This window comes from Aquarana catesbeiana, linkage group LG13 (genome assembly GCF_042186555.1).
Source record: "Aquarana catesbeiana isolate 2022-GZ linkage group LG13, ASM4218655v1, whole genome shotgun sequence".
NCBI classification, from domain to species: domain Eukaryota; kingdom Metazoa; phylum Chordata; class Amphibia; order Anura; family Ranidae; genus Aquarana; species Aquarana catesbeiana.
Window position 1 is genome coordinate 54,731,514 of NC_133336.1, and position 16,195 is coordinate 54,747,708.

At 40.8% G+C, this 16,195-nt stretch overlaps 1 protein-coding gene across 3 annotated transcripts in view; it reads right to left on the bottom strand.

The window, feature by feature from the left end:
• Positions 1–16,195, bottom strand: part of AKT1 (AKT serine/threonine kinase 1) — a 224,665-nt gene that overhangs the window by 172,109 nt on the left and 36,361 nt on the right. For all 3 annotated transcript variants that reach the window (XM_073609535.1, XM_073609534.1, XM_073609532.1), the window contains exon 2: positions 15,996–16,120. In XM_073609535.1, coding sequence (XP_073465636.1) covers positions 15,996–16,041 — 46 coding nt within the window. In that variant the 5' untranslated portion in view covers positions 16,042–16,120. The remainder of the gene's footprint in view (positions 1–15,995; positions 16,121–16,195) is intronic.

Here is a 16,195-nt window from a genome sequence, read left to right on the forward strand (position 1 = left end):
TCAACACTTGGTGGAGACAGAGTGTGAGGGCAAGAAGTGGAACATATGCCGGAGTAGCTGGCAACATTAATAAAGTGATTGTAAGGTATTTTTTGAAATAATAAACATTTTATACTTGCCTCCTCTGTGCAGTTGGTTTTGCAGAGAGCAGCGCATATCCTCCTCTCAGGTCCCTTTTGTGCTTATGGCCCCTCCCTCTTATGGAGTGCCCCCACAGCCAGCGGCTTGCTATAGGGGCACCATAATGAGCACATGAGCAATGCCTTGGAATATGAGCATAAATTCATCCGTTTTTCTGAGCAAATTACTGTGTTCAATAATAACAGATTCCTAGCTCCGGTAAACAATACGGAGTTTATACTCATACTCCTATGCATTGCTTAGGTGCTTATACGTATGAGCAAGGAGGCAATAGATGTTCCATTCCAGTTCACCATGGCCACATTCCTACGCACATGAAAATTGTGTGTACACATGTGGCCATAGTGAACTGCAATTGCACATCTATTGTCTGTTTTCTCATATGTATGATCATGTAAGCAATGCATGGGAATATGAGCATAAGCTTGCACTGTTTTTCTGGTGCTAAGAATCTGTTATTTATGTTTAGATAATGTGCTAAATAACAATCATCCTATTATCTCCTTTTGGTCGGTTTGGTGGTTAGTTCAGTTTGCAGGGGTTTATCTTACCTTTATCATCCTTCACATGGGCTTTTCTTATGTCTGCCCAGTTTGTGAACACTTGGCTGGCAATCTGGTTCCATGCCCTCCTCTTGCTCACTCGAAGCTTGTAGCATGGGTCTCTGGAATCGTGGAGGCAGGTGTGCTGCTTTACCACTTGGCTAAAGCTCTCCGGATCTAAAATAGATATTGCCTCATCCATCACTTGCTCATCCATGTTGCTTTCCTCCATGTTTGCTAACCAAAAATGGAGATCTGTGCATTTTCTTTATGGAAATCTATTTCACTTGAGCAGATAAAAGAGGCAAAGTGCGTAGAAACACTCAAAGAATCGCTAAGACGCTCGAATGGAATGTTTCCATTCATTTCTGTGGGAATACAAAAGCTCCAAAAATGCCCAAATCTGCTGGATTCGAGCGACAAAAAAGGGTCCAAAACTTGTTTGAGCTTCAGGCAACTTGGAGTGGAGATGTGAACCATCTCTATAGAGAATAATTGATTTTTTTTCCCTTCCAGGGTTTTGTAGCTTTAGGCTTCAAGCTACAAAACACTCAGGTGTGAATGGGGCCTAAGGCCTCGTGTACACTGCTGCTGGTAAACGGACATTTAGAAGCAGTTGGACATTTTTTTCAGCTGCTCCTGAACTCTCCTCTATGTTATTAGTACGTGTACACAGGGTCGTTTACAGTCGTTTCTAGGCAGTTGAGTTTAGAGGGTTTTTTGGAAGGCAAAAAAATGGGTTCAAAAGCTGAGTTTGAGGCAGTTCCAGCACTAAACACAGCTAAATGCAGTAACTTGCGTTTAGCCGCGTTTCATTTTACAGGCGTTTTTGATTTTTGGCCATTTTGAAAAAAAATTATTTTTTTCTAAACGCTTCTAAACGCAAACGCAGCATGTAAACATGGTGAAACGGACGTTTTAAAACATGTGTTACCATCTGTCAAGTTAAATCAGTCAGGAGAGGTTATAAAAATGTCCCGTGTATACGGTCTTATAGTTGCCCAATAATTGTGCACACATAGATGTTCTCCTACAAAAGCCAAAACCTCACTTTTACTTTCTTAAATATTCAGGTTTGAGATTTATTAACATTTTAGATTGACCAAGAGCACTGTAGTCTATGCACTGTAGCACATTTTGATTCGCTGTGGTTCAATGACCTACAGTGCAGGGAGTTGCGCTGAAAAAATGTAGCGTTTTTACACAACCCACCTCAATGCAGAATTGTGGTGTGAAGAGGACGTGTGGAAAAATGATTGTGCCCTTGCGTTGAGCCTGCATTGAATAATGCAGAGCAGCAAAGTTCAGAGATAATGTGAATGAGCCCTAACTGCAAAAATATTGAGAATAAGTAATGACCTCTTATTGGGATGGTCGCACAACTGGCGCACACGGTGCGATCTCTGCATTAGCACTGGGTGTATAGAAAACAGCACAGTCACTACTGAGCGAAAAGAAAACATCCAATAAAACACACAAAGTGTGCAGTGGGTGGTAAATGAATGTGTGAAATGTACAGGTGGGTGGCCCCTGCAGTGGGTGACGGGAACAACTGGTAAGAGACTCACATTCTGGGTGTCCACTTTCAAAAGCCCCCAATTCCAGGTATTTCTACAACCAACTGCTACATAAATCACATTCTATCACATATTTAATTTTGTCATTTTTTTTTTTTTTAATTCGTTTTGGAGTAGAATGAGGTTTTGATTGCGGTTGTGTCCACATGCTTCCAGTGTTTAACCAGTGTGGTATGCCTTCTCCTAGAACTGGTATGTGGTCTGGGGGTCATATGGTGGATGCTGCCATGATCACAGATAGGCATGAGAGGACATGATAGAACAGATTTAACGCTTTCGTAACGCGCTGTATTTTGGGCTTTTATGACCGAAGTGAATCTAGTCAAAAGCCTTTAAAGTGGACCCATACCGTTAATACATCATCTTAATAGTCCTGTTGGAGAGGGCTAGGTTCACGCTCACATGTGCAAAATCACACGCTTTCCCGCAGCACACATAAAAACCACTTAGCTCCTCTTACAGTACTTAATAATCAAATTGACAGCATACAGCAGTGTCTCCACCTGAGAACCAACCTTCCTTGATGCATTTCACCACTGGGCTGCCAAAGATAGGGGAAACTCTCCTTGTGAGCAAACCAGGAATGGTGAAACGCATCAAGTAAGGTTGGCTTTTGGGTGGAGACATTTCTGTATGCAGTTTATGGATTATTAAAAAATACGGCAAGAGGAGCCAAGTGGAGTCTGGCTGAAATTCTTTCATATTTTTAGTGGAGATGGACTGCAATGTCCTGCATTCTGGTTGTCCATGTACAAGAGAGGCCAGGTTTTGAGCAGAGCTATGGATCCATGGGTGTGCTTTTGTTTTAAATCCTCTCCAGAAATTAAAACAAACTTTTCTTTATTCCCTGCAAACCTGCATCTTCACAATACATAATCTTTGGAAGCCGCAGCAGCCATTTAACCACTTCCTGACCACGCTATAGCCAAAAGACAGCTACAGAGCAGTCATCTAGTTCTAGGACAACGTCCATGGACATCTTCCCAGAACCACACCCCACTGTGCACCGGCTGGGGCGCGCAGCAGTCACACTCTGATGGCTGTGTCCTTTGGACACAGATCGGGCAAAGGGCCAACCACAGCGGCCCTTTACCATGTGATCAGCTGATCACATATAAACATAATTGCCGGTTATTGGCAGTCCATCCTCACAAGCTTTTACACTGATAATCGGGGCACTGATCAGTGTCCTGATTATTAGTGCAGCCCAAACAGTGTCCATCATTGCCCATCAGTGCAGCCTCATGAGCACCCATCAGTAAAAGGAGAAAAATTACTTGTTTGCAAATGTTATAAATTAGGAATTGGAAACGAAGACTTTTTTTCCCAAAATGTTCAGTCTTTTTTTTTCACTTGTTTATAAAAAAAAATAAATACAACCCAGTGGTGATTAAATACCAACAAAAGAAAGCGCCATCTGTAAAAAAAAAAAAAAAAAAAAATTTAATTTGGGTACAGAGTTGCATGACCGTGGAACTCTGAAAGCTGAAAAATTTTCATGACAGGTAGGGGGTGAAAGTGCCCAGTATTGAAGTGGCTAGAGTCTGACCAATACCCTCTCTTCCTGATCAGTACGGTCATTGCCCACCTCTCACAGCTACAGTATTTCCCTTGCTGCTGCATCCATTGACACAGACAGCAAGACCCGGACCCGCCCCACGAGTCACTGGATTTAACTAACAGCAGTGGGAGCCAATGGCTGCGCTGCTATCAATCTATCCAATGAGGACCCGTGACAGCGGCTGGACCTGCTGTGCTCGTCTCAGTCGATGGAACGATCGGGTTCAGGTAAGTAAAAGGGTGGCTCTAGGGGCAGCTGCACTACAGAAAGTTTTACAACCCTTTTAAAAGGCTAAACCTTTTTCTGACACTTGTTGCTTACAAGTTAAAATCAGTATTTTTTGCTTGAAAATAACTTAGAACCCTCAAACGAGAAAATTATTATAAAATTATACATATACATACATACATACATACATATACACATTATATATATATATATATATACACACACACACACACACACACACATATATATACACGCATACAAATGGCGGTTGTTTTTTTATGTCGCACTGTATTTGCGCAGCGGTCTTTCAAAACGCAATTTTTTTTGGGGGGGGGGATACACAAATGAATTCATAATAAACCTTAAAGTTAGACAAATTTTTTTTTTTTTTTTAGAATGTGAAAAATGTTACACTGCGAGAATTGTGATCTTTATTCTAAGCTAAAAAATTGTTATTCTCATTTTGCCCAGAATCGTGCAGCTCTATCACCTATGGAGATTTTTTAGATACCGTAGTTTGGCGCCATTCCACAAGCGTGCACAATTTTGAAGCACAACGACATGTTGGGCATCTATTTACCTGGCGTAACAATCTTTCATATTTTACTAAACAAAAACAAAAAAAAAAAAAACTGGGTTATATATTGCATTTTGGTTTTAATTCATTAAAGTAAATTTTTAAAAAAAGAAAAAAAAAAAAAAAACGCTGCGCAAAAACCATGCAACATTAAAAAGATTGCAACGACCGCTATTTTATTCTCCAAGGTTGATATCTCTCTATAGTTTGGGAGTTTTTTTTTTATGCTAGAAAATTACTTAGATTTTTACATATATGGAAGAGGTGTCAGAATTGGCCCAGTAGGCAAATGGTTAATATTCTGGCCAATGGAATTAAGGAATGCCCAAGCGCACGTGCATAATGTAGGTTTAGGCACATTTTTTTTCCTGCGGGGAGCAAAAAAGGTGTCCAGGGGAGAAAAGAAAATTTCCTGTGTTCATAAGGCCTTAAAGGAAATCTGTCCTGTGCCCCGTGGACTCCCTCCTTGTCTTTCCCTTTTCTTATCTTTTTTTCTTCTTAGTCTGCTCTCCCATGCCCATCCTCTCAATTTATCAGGCCACCAGGCACTGTCCTGGTAGTGATGGTTACGTTCCTAACAATATTGAGTCTTTATATTTGAGCATATGGTCTTGTGTTCAGCTGCATTTGATTTTATGTTTGGGCATTTTTGGTAATTTTCTCGCAGCCTATAGCATCTCCGAGTTCCAAATCATTCCGGATTCTGATGCTTGACCCGTTGCCCATATGTGAAGCCTTCCTTGGAACTTATAGGACTTAATTACTCTTCAATATACTTTATGATCTCTTTGACACAATACAGTCGTATGCAAAAGTTTAGGAACCCCTAACAATTTCCATGATAGTCATTATTAAATATTTGGGTCAGCAATTTCATTTTGATCTATCAAATAACTGAAGGACACAGTAATATTTCAGTAGTGAAATGAGGTTTATTGGATTAACAGAAAATGGAAAATGTGCAATATGCATCAAAACAAAATTAGACAGGTGCATACATTTGGGCACCCCAACATAAAAATCACATCATTACGTAGAGCCTGCTTTAGCAGAAATAACAGCCTCTAGACGCTTCCTATAGCCTGTAATGAGCGTCTGGATTCTGGATGAGGGAACCCATGCTGTTTTTTTATTTAAAATTTGGCGCAGAGTTCCCCCCTCAAGATCATCTGTGCACAAGGCGCATGCCAAAGTCGGATCATGCAAGGTGGCAATCCGACTTTAATGATAGTCAATGGGCTGAAGTAGGATCAAAGTCGGACCAAAGTAGTACAGGGAGCATTTTCAAAGTCGGACCGACTTGTGTCGGACCAGTTAGGACGGCTCCCATAGGGAAACATTGATTTTCACACGTCATGCGACATGAGCTCCCAATGTCGGAGCGTTTGTCGCACTAGTGTGAACCCGGCCTTAATGAGCTCACCAAACCAAAATTGTGTGTTCCAATTAATCAGTGCTAAAGTAGTTACAGGTATTCAGATCAACAAAATGACAAGGGTGCCCAAATTTATGCACCTGTCTAATTTTGTTTTGATGCATATTGTGCATTTACGGTTAATCCAATAAACCTCATTTCACTACTGAAATATTACTGTGTCCTTCAGTTATTTGATAGATCAAAATGAAATATATATATTTATAAATGACAATCATGGAAATTGTCAGGGGTTCCTAAACTTTTGCATACGACTGTATGCATTGTAACCATCTGATTGCCAAGCTTATATGTTGGATTGACGATTAATAAAACCTTTTTGTAAAAAGGAAATGTGTCCTACAAATATTTAGGGAAAATACAATTGCTGACCTCCTGAAAATGCTAAGCACCTGGCTATTATGTTTACTCAATAGCATTAATAGTTTTTAAATCACCGACCCAACATAAGAGCATACAGATTATACTTTGTTCCGGCTCAGTTACTCTGGAAGTACCAAAGCTTCTGAAACAGCAAGACATCCAAGTAGTTCAGATTAGACTGTTTTTTTTATTTTCTGAATGAACGGGTTTTTACTATCGCTAAAAATGTATCCAAGTTAGTCAATGATAACGTACACCACAGAACTCTAAGAAGCCCTTTGTGAAAGATTTTGTCGTCATTGTACAGTGGATGCCCAGAATTTAGAGCGATAACAAACTGCTGCGTCACTGCTGAGAGGCAACACACGTAACCAAAAGCACGCGATTATCACAGAGATCTACTAAAGGGTAACTACAGTAAAGCACTGACTGGTGGAGAAGCCATGCATAACATGTAAACATTCACGTCTACCTCAATTGTAGAGGGAGGGGGGCTGGGGAGAAGATTTAGAAGAAAAAAAAAAAAAAAGGGGAGAGGCGGCTTTTAGAAGTGCCAGATGTAAAAAGTTTTTTGTATTTTTAAATTCACCCGAGCAAAATTATACCCAATATACAGTATAAACACAATATGATGATTTAGTGATGTTCCCCTCATCAGCCTGGACAGCTTAGAGACCCCAGAGACATAAAGACCATTAGACTTGAAATGGTATGCATAAAAAAGGCCAAAAGTATATTCAAAATTAGACAAATCATTTTATAGATATACGTGCAAAATATTAAATTCAATGTAGTCTAAAAGCTATGTTCATCTTGTCGACAGCCATATTTCCACTTTAACAGGCTTTTTCTGGCACTTTGTTTCCAAGTTAAAATTAGTATTTTTTGCTAGAAAAGGAGTGCTTATAACCTCCAATTATTATACTTTTTTTTTTTTTGAGACCCTAGGGAATAAAATGGCGATCATTGCAATTATTTTATGCTACACGTCATTTCCGCAGCAAATTAAAAAAAACACAATATTTACCCCAATTTTTTTGGTTAAATATGAAAGCTGATGCTACACCGAGTAAATAGATACCCAACAATGCAATGCAGGCTCCTGTAGCTCCAGGCTCCAAGTGTTTACTATCAATGTACATCTACAAATGCTCTCTCCAACCTTGTAACCCCCACCCCCCCCAATTCTACAAATAAGCTCATTGCTGAATGAAACGCCTTGGAGGTTTAGTGATCTTGCCTTTTACATCATGGATTAATAAAGTTAACAGCAGCTTTCATTAGGGAGTGAATTTTTCCTTCCCTTTTTAATGCTTGAATGTTCAAGTGATTGTAAAAGGAAAACATTTTATCAAAAAAAAAAAAAAAAAAAAACACATATTATACTTACCTTCTGTAATGGTTTTGCAGAGCAGCCTCAATCCTCCTTCTCGGGTTCCCCGCCGGCGCTCTGGGCCCCTCACCAAGTGCCCTCATAGCAAGCCGCATGCTGTGTGGGCACTTATGCATGCGTGCTCCGAACCATCTCCGAGTACATAAGGTACATAGCACAGCTCAGCCACACCATTCCCCCCACCTTCACTGGCTGTGATTGACAGCAGCAGGAGCCAATGGCTCCTGCATCTCAGCCAATCAGGAGGGAGAGACCCAGAAGAGCCTCTGGTCTCGTGCACATTGCTGGATTGAGATTGGGCTTAGGCAGTATTGGGGGGGCTGAGGGGGGGGACAGTACACTGAAGGTTTTTTTTTCATGAATAAAATAAAACACTTTCAGCTTTTACAACCACTTTAGGGGAGATGAACTGCTTGGAGAAGGAGCACCTGTAGCTGGAAATGCACAGGCACATTATCTACAGTGGAACGTTTAGCAAAATAATAGTATTCTACTCTGCTTCTAGTGGGAAATCTGCAAATATCTAGATTTAATGAAAAATGTGAAAATGCACTACAAATTAAATATATATAGTCAACACTCAAAAGAGATCTTCAATGTACAAACAAAGCAAAGACTACTTTTAGTACTGTCTATGGTAGGCAACCTCACTCGCTTGTACTGTCATTCCCAAAGTGAAAAAAAAAAGTTCATATAAAAAAAAAATTTTCATAGCCACCATTTGAATTTAATCCTAATTAAAAAAGTATGAATAGGACTGGTGATAAAGCAGCAGGAAGAGGACATTTCAAAGTACAGACTTCAGGAAATACACTCCCAGTGACCCTGTGAGGTTTTCTGGACTGGATTTTTGATACCAAGCCTGGAATTGCTTATTAAAACACTGCATGCGCTGAGGACACTGATCACTGTAAATACGATTATACAGAGGAGTTAAACAAACCCATCTCTTAAAAAAAAAAAAAAAAAAAAAATGCTATTTTCCTCTGCAAATGTATTTTCCACGGCTGCATAATTTCTGGAAATGTGTTAGTCTCGGGGCTTCCTTCACATGTGAAGCTATAAACAGTTCAATAAAAACAGGAAATTGTGTCATGCATAGTTCTAGGAGTGCAAGTCATTTGTAACACTGTCCTGGAGTAACGGGTGAGTGCAGTGGAAGGTTTACCGCCATTACCCACAGCAGAGGAAACTATGAATGAACTGGAGGCAGAAGGATGAAAGAATTCCTCAGCTGTGGGGACAGCATGTGCCAACATGTCTCAACGGTCATTCCCACCCTCCTTCTCTGCACAGTTATGTCTGTTAAAAAAAAGGGACAGGTTCATTTTAATAAAGATCAACCACTGACCAGTAGAATTAATAAACTGGCCAGGATATCCCAAATACAGCAGCTATGCTAAATGTAGACATTCCATTAACATTCAGGTGTTATACAACCCTTGGCGTTTATTCCGGCTATTCACACCACTGTTGAATGGGACTGCAGTCTCTTTTCATAGAATGTGATTTATCAGTACTTATCACTTTTTTTTATTATAAAAGAAAAAAAAGTTAGGAATGGCGTTTTGTTTTTGTCCGTGTCCAGTAAGGGAGACTCCCTCTCACTTTCTCTAAAGAAGTAGATGGAAATAAAAAAAGAAGCTCAGATGAAATTGAAGAAATCGGCAAGTAGACCTTCTACTGTAAGTGTATCGCCTACTCCTGTAGAAGATGCAGGAATACTGCCCAGGCCTTCCCCACAAGCTTTGCTCCAAAGCCAGGCACACATGCTCACTCACATTTCTCCAATGATCAGTCTAGGGATGATTTTTTGTGGTTTTATTTTTGGAGAGCTGGGATAGGGAATGGGAGTTGAATACAACAAAAACTGGAACTATGTACAAGTTGAGGACTAAGTATTCGTTCTGGAAAATCTGCAATAAAGTCTGTGCTTGCAATAGTGAACTTTAGTAGTAGTAACTTCAAACTCCTTCCTTAAGAGCCACAAGAGCAGAATCCCATTTACAGAGAACTAAGTGGACGAAGATCTTCAGAACACCAGCTGATGTCCCCTTTACAACAGACCTACAGCTGACTTTCTAGCACCAGAAGGATGGCAACAGCACAAAGGTTCCCGACATCTCTCAGAAGCATCGGTGCTCACACAATGCTCAAGGGCAGCTGGTTGCTTCCTTTCAACTTCCAAGCGTCACCTTACTCCGGTGATACCAGACTAGATCATTAGCAGACAGCCCCCTTCAATCAGCTCTCTCTCCAGCTTCAGGGTCTCAGCATCCAGGCCCTCAGGGTGAACAACGGAGGCATCTCAACCGCAGACATGTGGCAGCAAAGCCCTGGAGGGCAGCAAGCCCCTCCAGGCTGGATTGATCCTCTCCAGAAAGACTCAGAGTCCAGTGTGCTCCAAGAATACAGTATATACACAGTCTCCCAGCATGCCTTCAGGGTCTGCATCTTTGGGATTGGCCAGGGCTGTATCAATATTCATGCTGCCATCTGCATAACTCCACACCTATGATCCAGAAGATTCTCAAGCTCTCTGGAGACAGAGTGAGCTATGAGGCTGGCAGCACCTGAGCACACTGAACAGACCTAACTAATGGAATGCAGCTACACTGATTACTGTGAGCAAACTAAAATTCAACAAAAAACACAGCTCCACAAATTGCAGTGAGCCAACACTAAACATATTTACCTAATCCTAGCACCTACAGTGCCTTGAAAAAGTATTTATGCCTCGAGAAAAAAAATATTTTTTGGATTTTATATATGATAGACCAACACAAAGTGAGATTTTTGCCCATTCTTCTTTGCAAAATAGCTCAAGCTCTGTCCGATTGGATGGGGAGCATCTGAACAGCAATTTTCAAGTCTTGCCACAGATTCTCAATCGGATTTAGGTCTGGACTTTGACTGGGCCAAACACATGAATATGCTTTGATCTAAACCAATCCATTGTAGCTCTGGCTGTATTGTTAGGGTCGTTGTCCTGCTGGAAGGTGAACCTCCACCCCAGTCTCAAGTATTTTGCAGACTAACAGGTTTTCTTCAAAAATTGCCCTGTATTTGGCTCCATCCATCTTCCCATCAACTCTGAACAGCTTCTCTGTCCCTGCTGAAGAAAAACATCCACACAACCCTAGCGTAGAGGGGAGAAGAACCGGAGAGGGAGAAAAGGTCACCAGAAGAGACGCCGGAGCTGCCTTAATAAAATACTTAAATACCTGTGTACTGTGTTCATTTTTGACACTTTTTTTTTTCCTTTACGTGAATGCTCATTCACATAGGGTAGGGGGGTCCCCTTGTTGAAGGGGGATTCCAGATTTCGATAAGCTCCTCGTCCGCAGACCCCCCCCCCCCCCCGACAACCACCGGCAGGGGTTGTCGGGAAGAGGGTCTTGTCCTCATTAACATGGGGACAAAACACCCTCGCCCCCCATGTTGAGGGCATGCAGCCTGGTATGGTTCGGGGGAGGGGGGGTGTTCACTTGTCCCCACCCCCTTTCCTGACCTGCTGGGCTGTGTGCTCAGATAATGGTCTGGTATGAATTCTGGTGGGACCTCATGCCGTTTTTTTTTTTTTTTTTTTTTTTTTTTTTTAGGCGTGGGGGTTCCCCTTAAAATCCATACCAGAGCGAAGAGCCTGGTATGGTCTTGGAGGGGGAACCTATGCCTTTCCCCCCCCCCTCCTTTTTTAAATTTGGCTGGGGTTCCCCTTAAAGATCATCAGAGCACAATTTGCCTGCCAAAGTCGGATCAGTTAAGACCGCGATCTGACTTCAGTGATATTCAATGGGCTGAAGTAGGATCAAAGTCAGACCAAAGTAGTGCAGGGAACATTTTCAAAGTTGGACCGACTTATGTCGGACCAGTTAAGAAGGCCCTCATAGGGAAGCATTGATTTTCACACGTCATGCGACATTAGCTCCCAATGTCAGAGCGTTCATCGTACCAGTGTGAACCCAGCCTGAGAGGCAGAAAAAGAAATGCACCAACCGCACGTTTAGGAGAGGAGCGTTCGGGCAAAAAAAAAAATGAATAAATAAAAATTTTTCACTTGAGCTCATTAATGCTAGCACATTTGTGAGCATTCATGCGTTTGCTCGTTAATGCACTATAATGGACAGAAAGAAAATTAAGATAAGATGTAATAACACAAAACACACATAAAAGGCGCATTAACTCGCATGCAAAATGTAGCTTTCAGGGTGTTTTTTTCAGCTGCCTTTTCCTTCTTTGGAGCAAAGGAATCCAGGGAAGGGGAAAAAAAAAAGCCTTGTGTGCATGAGGCCCAATAAGCATTTAAGAATAATACATTTTATTAGGAGTCTGAAAGTGTGCTGTGAAAAGTGCAGAAAATTTGACTGGTCCCAGTATACAGACCACAGAAAGGCCAGATTCCCAATAGATCATTACAAAGAGGTATAATAACAAAGTGGTCAGCACTCTCTACATTCCACCATCTGTTCACTTTATGAAGATACAACTGGATTGTAGTCACTGACAAAGGGCCCACAGGGAAGTCAAAAAGATGGCTATAGGATACTAGAATTAGGGGTCAACTGATTATCACTTTTATAGACCCCAGATAAAGAGTACCGGGGACAGCAAAAAAAAAAAATGTAAATCTACAGAATATTAGTACCTCATATCGGCCCGAAAGGCAGCCGAAAAATCGTTATCAGCCCTGAAAGATTGATATCGGTCGACCCCTAACTAAAATGACAGAGAGCCTGTATGCCGCTACTCAATGACCATTCTAAAGAAGGCCCACAAACACAAGGTACAGACCTACAACTAGTATGGGTTGCCAGCTATCCTGGATTAGAAAGTGCAGCCCTTGAATGCATTACATGAGTCTTCCACTTTAAAAAAAAAAAAAATAGTAGTAAAATCTTGTGACATCCGGGCCAGCCTTCTATTTTTACAGTGTGAATAAACAGCTCGTTTCTCAGCAATCCGGTTCAGGGGTTACTTCTGCTTGATAAATTTAACTCAGCATTTTGGCAGTTTATACAAAATAAACCATATACAAAACAGGCTCATGCAGGCACATTGTTATCATATAAAGCTGGTCACAGAACAGACATCAAACATTTAAAGCCCAACTTCAGGAAAACAAAACAAAAATTCTCCCTTGCAGCGGCTCTGCACCCACAATGCAGAGGTTAACCATCTAAGGACCTGGCTTTTGCTGGCACATTTTGTTTACATGTAACAATCAGCTTTTTTACTAGAAAAATACTCAAAACCCACAAACTATATATATATATATATATATATATATATATATATATATATATATATATATATATATATATATATATATATATATATATATATATATATATATATATATATATATTTTTTTTTTTTATTTTTTATTTTTTTTTTTAAAGCAGAGGTCCTACAGAACAAAGTGGTGGCTTTTGCAATTTATGTCACACAGTATTCGCGCAGTTTGTTTTTTTTCTAAGCACAATATTTGGGGAATTTTTTTTTTTTTTTCAAAAAAGTAACACACATCCATAACCCAATTTTTTTGTAAAATATAAAAGAAAAAGATGTTACGCCGAGTATAGATACCAAACATGTCACACTTTAACATTGTGCACGCCTGTGCAGCGGTGACAATGTAAATTTTACTATCCAAAAGTGACGCTTTAAAAGCCTTTACAGGTTACCACTTTAGATGTACAGAGGGGGTCTAGTGCTAGAATTATTACCCCTGATCTGATGTTCCCAGCGATACCTCACATGTGTGGGACAATTGCTGTTTGTGTGCGTTTTTTTTATTATTAATATTAATGTATTTTATTTTTAAACTGTTGCTTTAAATGTATTTATTTTTTTTGATCACTTTTATTGCTGTCACAGAGAATGTAAACATCCTTGTAACAGCAATAGGCATGTGACAGGTACTCTTTATGGAGGCATCTGGGGTCCCCAAATCCCTCCTCTGCACTTACAGGCATTAAAAAACACCAAGATCTGTGTTTTTAACACTTTTGAGCTTTTGAAAATGGCGCCAATGACATCCGGGGAAACCGGAAGCGATGTTAGGGCATCACTTCCGGGTTACCATAGTAGAGACCTGATCAAAGCCGATCCTGACTTCGTTTGGGTTCCAGACTAGCCGGCAGATGTGCCGGCTGGTAGCTCGGGTCTCCCGGTGGTGCGGGAGAGCCCAAGCGAGCTCTGGAAGGCGGCAGGAGGAGCTTGTAACAGCAACCAAGCAGCTCTAAATAACGGTACCAGGATGATGCCTGCAGCTGCAGGCATCATCACAATACAACCACTTGAAAACCAATGATGTACCAGGTACGCGACTGGTCAGGAAGAATTCCAGGCATGGTAAATTTTTATACAGTAACATTGGTATGGTATATACTCATACCTGGCCGACGTTCCTGAAAGTTGGAAATCACTGAGAACAACACCACTAATTCAGTGATCTCCACTTCCTTCCAGGTCCTGTGCTGAGCGGCCAGCCTCATGTATTGTGAATATATGATGGTCAGCCCCTTGGCAACAATTTGGCTGATATATTTATTAGAGGTCAAAAAGACCAAAAAAAAAAAAAAAATTTAAAAGGCAAATGCTGGCCATACACTTACACTAGCTAAAAATTTGTTAAAAAAAAAAAAAAAAAAAACAAACACTGTCATTTGGTCCGTTCGTTCATTTTTCAAGTTAATGGGCACAAATAGAAAAGCAAAGAAACAGCTAGAAAAATGCTGCAGAACGAACGATAAATTGAATTGTTAATGGGTTTCTATCCTGTTAAAAATTGAACTCAATACTTAGTCGGGGCTCCTTTTGCATGAATTACTGCATCAATGCAGCGTGGCCTGGAGGTGATCAGCCTGTGGCACTGTTGAGGCGTTATGGAAGCCCAGGTTGCTTTGATAGTGGCCTTCAGCTCATCTGCATTGTTGGGTCTGGTGTCTCATCTTCCTCTTGATAATACCCCCCAGATTCTCTATGGGGTTTAGGTCAGGCGAGTTTGCTGGCCAATCAAGCACAGTGATACTATGATCATTAAACCAGGTATTGGTACTTTTGGCAGTGTGGGCAGGTGCCAAGTCCTGCTGGAAAATGAAATCAGCATCTCCATAAAGCTGGTCAGCAGAGGGAAGCATGAAGAATGAAGAAAGAAGTGCTCTAGAATTTCCTGGTAGAGGGCTGTGCTGACTTTGGACCAACACCAGCAGATGACATGGCTCCCCAAATCATCACTGACTGTGGAAACTTCACACTGGACCTCATGTAACTTGGAGTCTGTGTCTCTCCACTCTTCCTTCAGACTCTGGGACCTTGATTTCCAAATGATATGCAAAATTTTCCACAGTTCATGATGAATAGGGGAGCCATGTCATCTGCTGGCATTGGTGCATCAATGAGATGCACCTGTACATATAAAGTATTTCAAGGCTTTTAAATGTTTTCAATGTTCTAATTAGGGGTTAGAGTGATTATATTCCCGGTGTTCTTTGCTTTACCTTGCAATGATGGGCTTACATGTTGTGCCTGCAGATTTTAGTGTCATGGCTGATTTGTTCCCCTATGTCCACGTATTGTTGCAGCTAGCCTGTCCCCTATGCACTCTTGAGACAAGAATATTTCCTGTTCCAGATCACACAATGTCTAATAAATGCCTGACCATTCCCACTATTGCATCACAATTATGGGTCAAAAATAACTCTGCATGCATAAGGTCTCTGTGTCTGTATCAGATCTAATTACAGTTTAGCTCTCACCTGCACCAGCCCTAGACAGAGACCTATGGATTGTGAGATATATAGCTTCTTCAGGGGAAGTGTCAGATCTCACACTACAGACAGAGGTCATGCATTAACCTGTGTAAGTCCTTGCCAATTGTCCTGTGTTGCAACAGACTGCCGACACAGGAAATGTAAAGATTTACTCTTATAGGCTATGTGTACAGCGCAACAAGTTACACCATGTAACTAGAGGATCAATGCACATCTTATACAGATGAAAAACAAAGTGCAGGTAGGAATGTTTATCATGCCTTTAAATCGCAGTGGTTACAACCAATCAGAATCTCTCTTAAGTTTTCTAATCTGCACAAGGAGCTGGAATCTTACTGGCACTGGATTGCACCTTTTATACCATAGAATATATTTTCAGTGTCATTAGGAGTTGACGTCTTACCTCGTTTGTGAAGCCAACCTTCTTTTACAATCGCTACTTCATTCATAATGACGGCAATGTTTCTCGGTCGACAGCTCGCACCAAGATGCCGAATTAAAACCTTTAGCAGCACAGTAATGTTATATCTGCAACACAAAGAAAAAAAAATACAAGGTAAGGGTTTATATATTACAAAAATGGTACACAGAGCACAATATGGG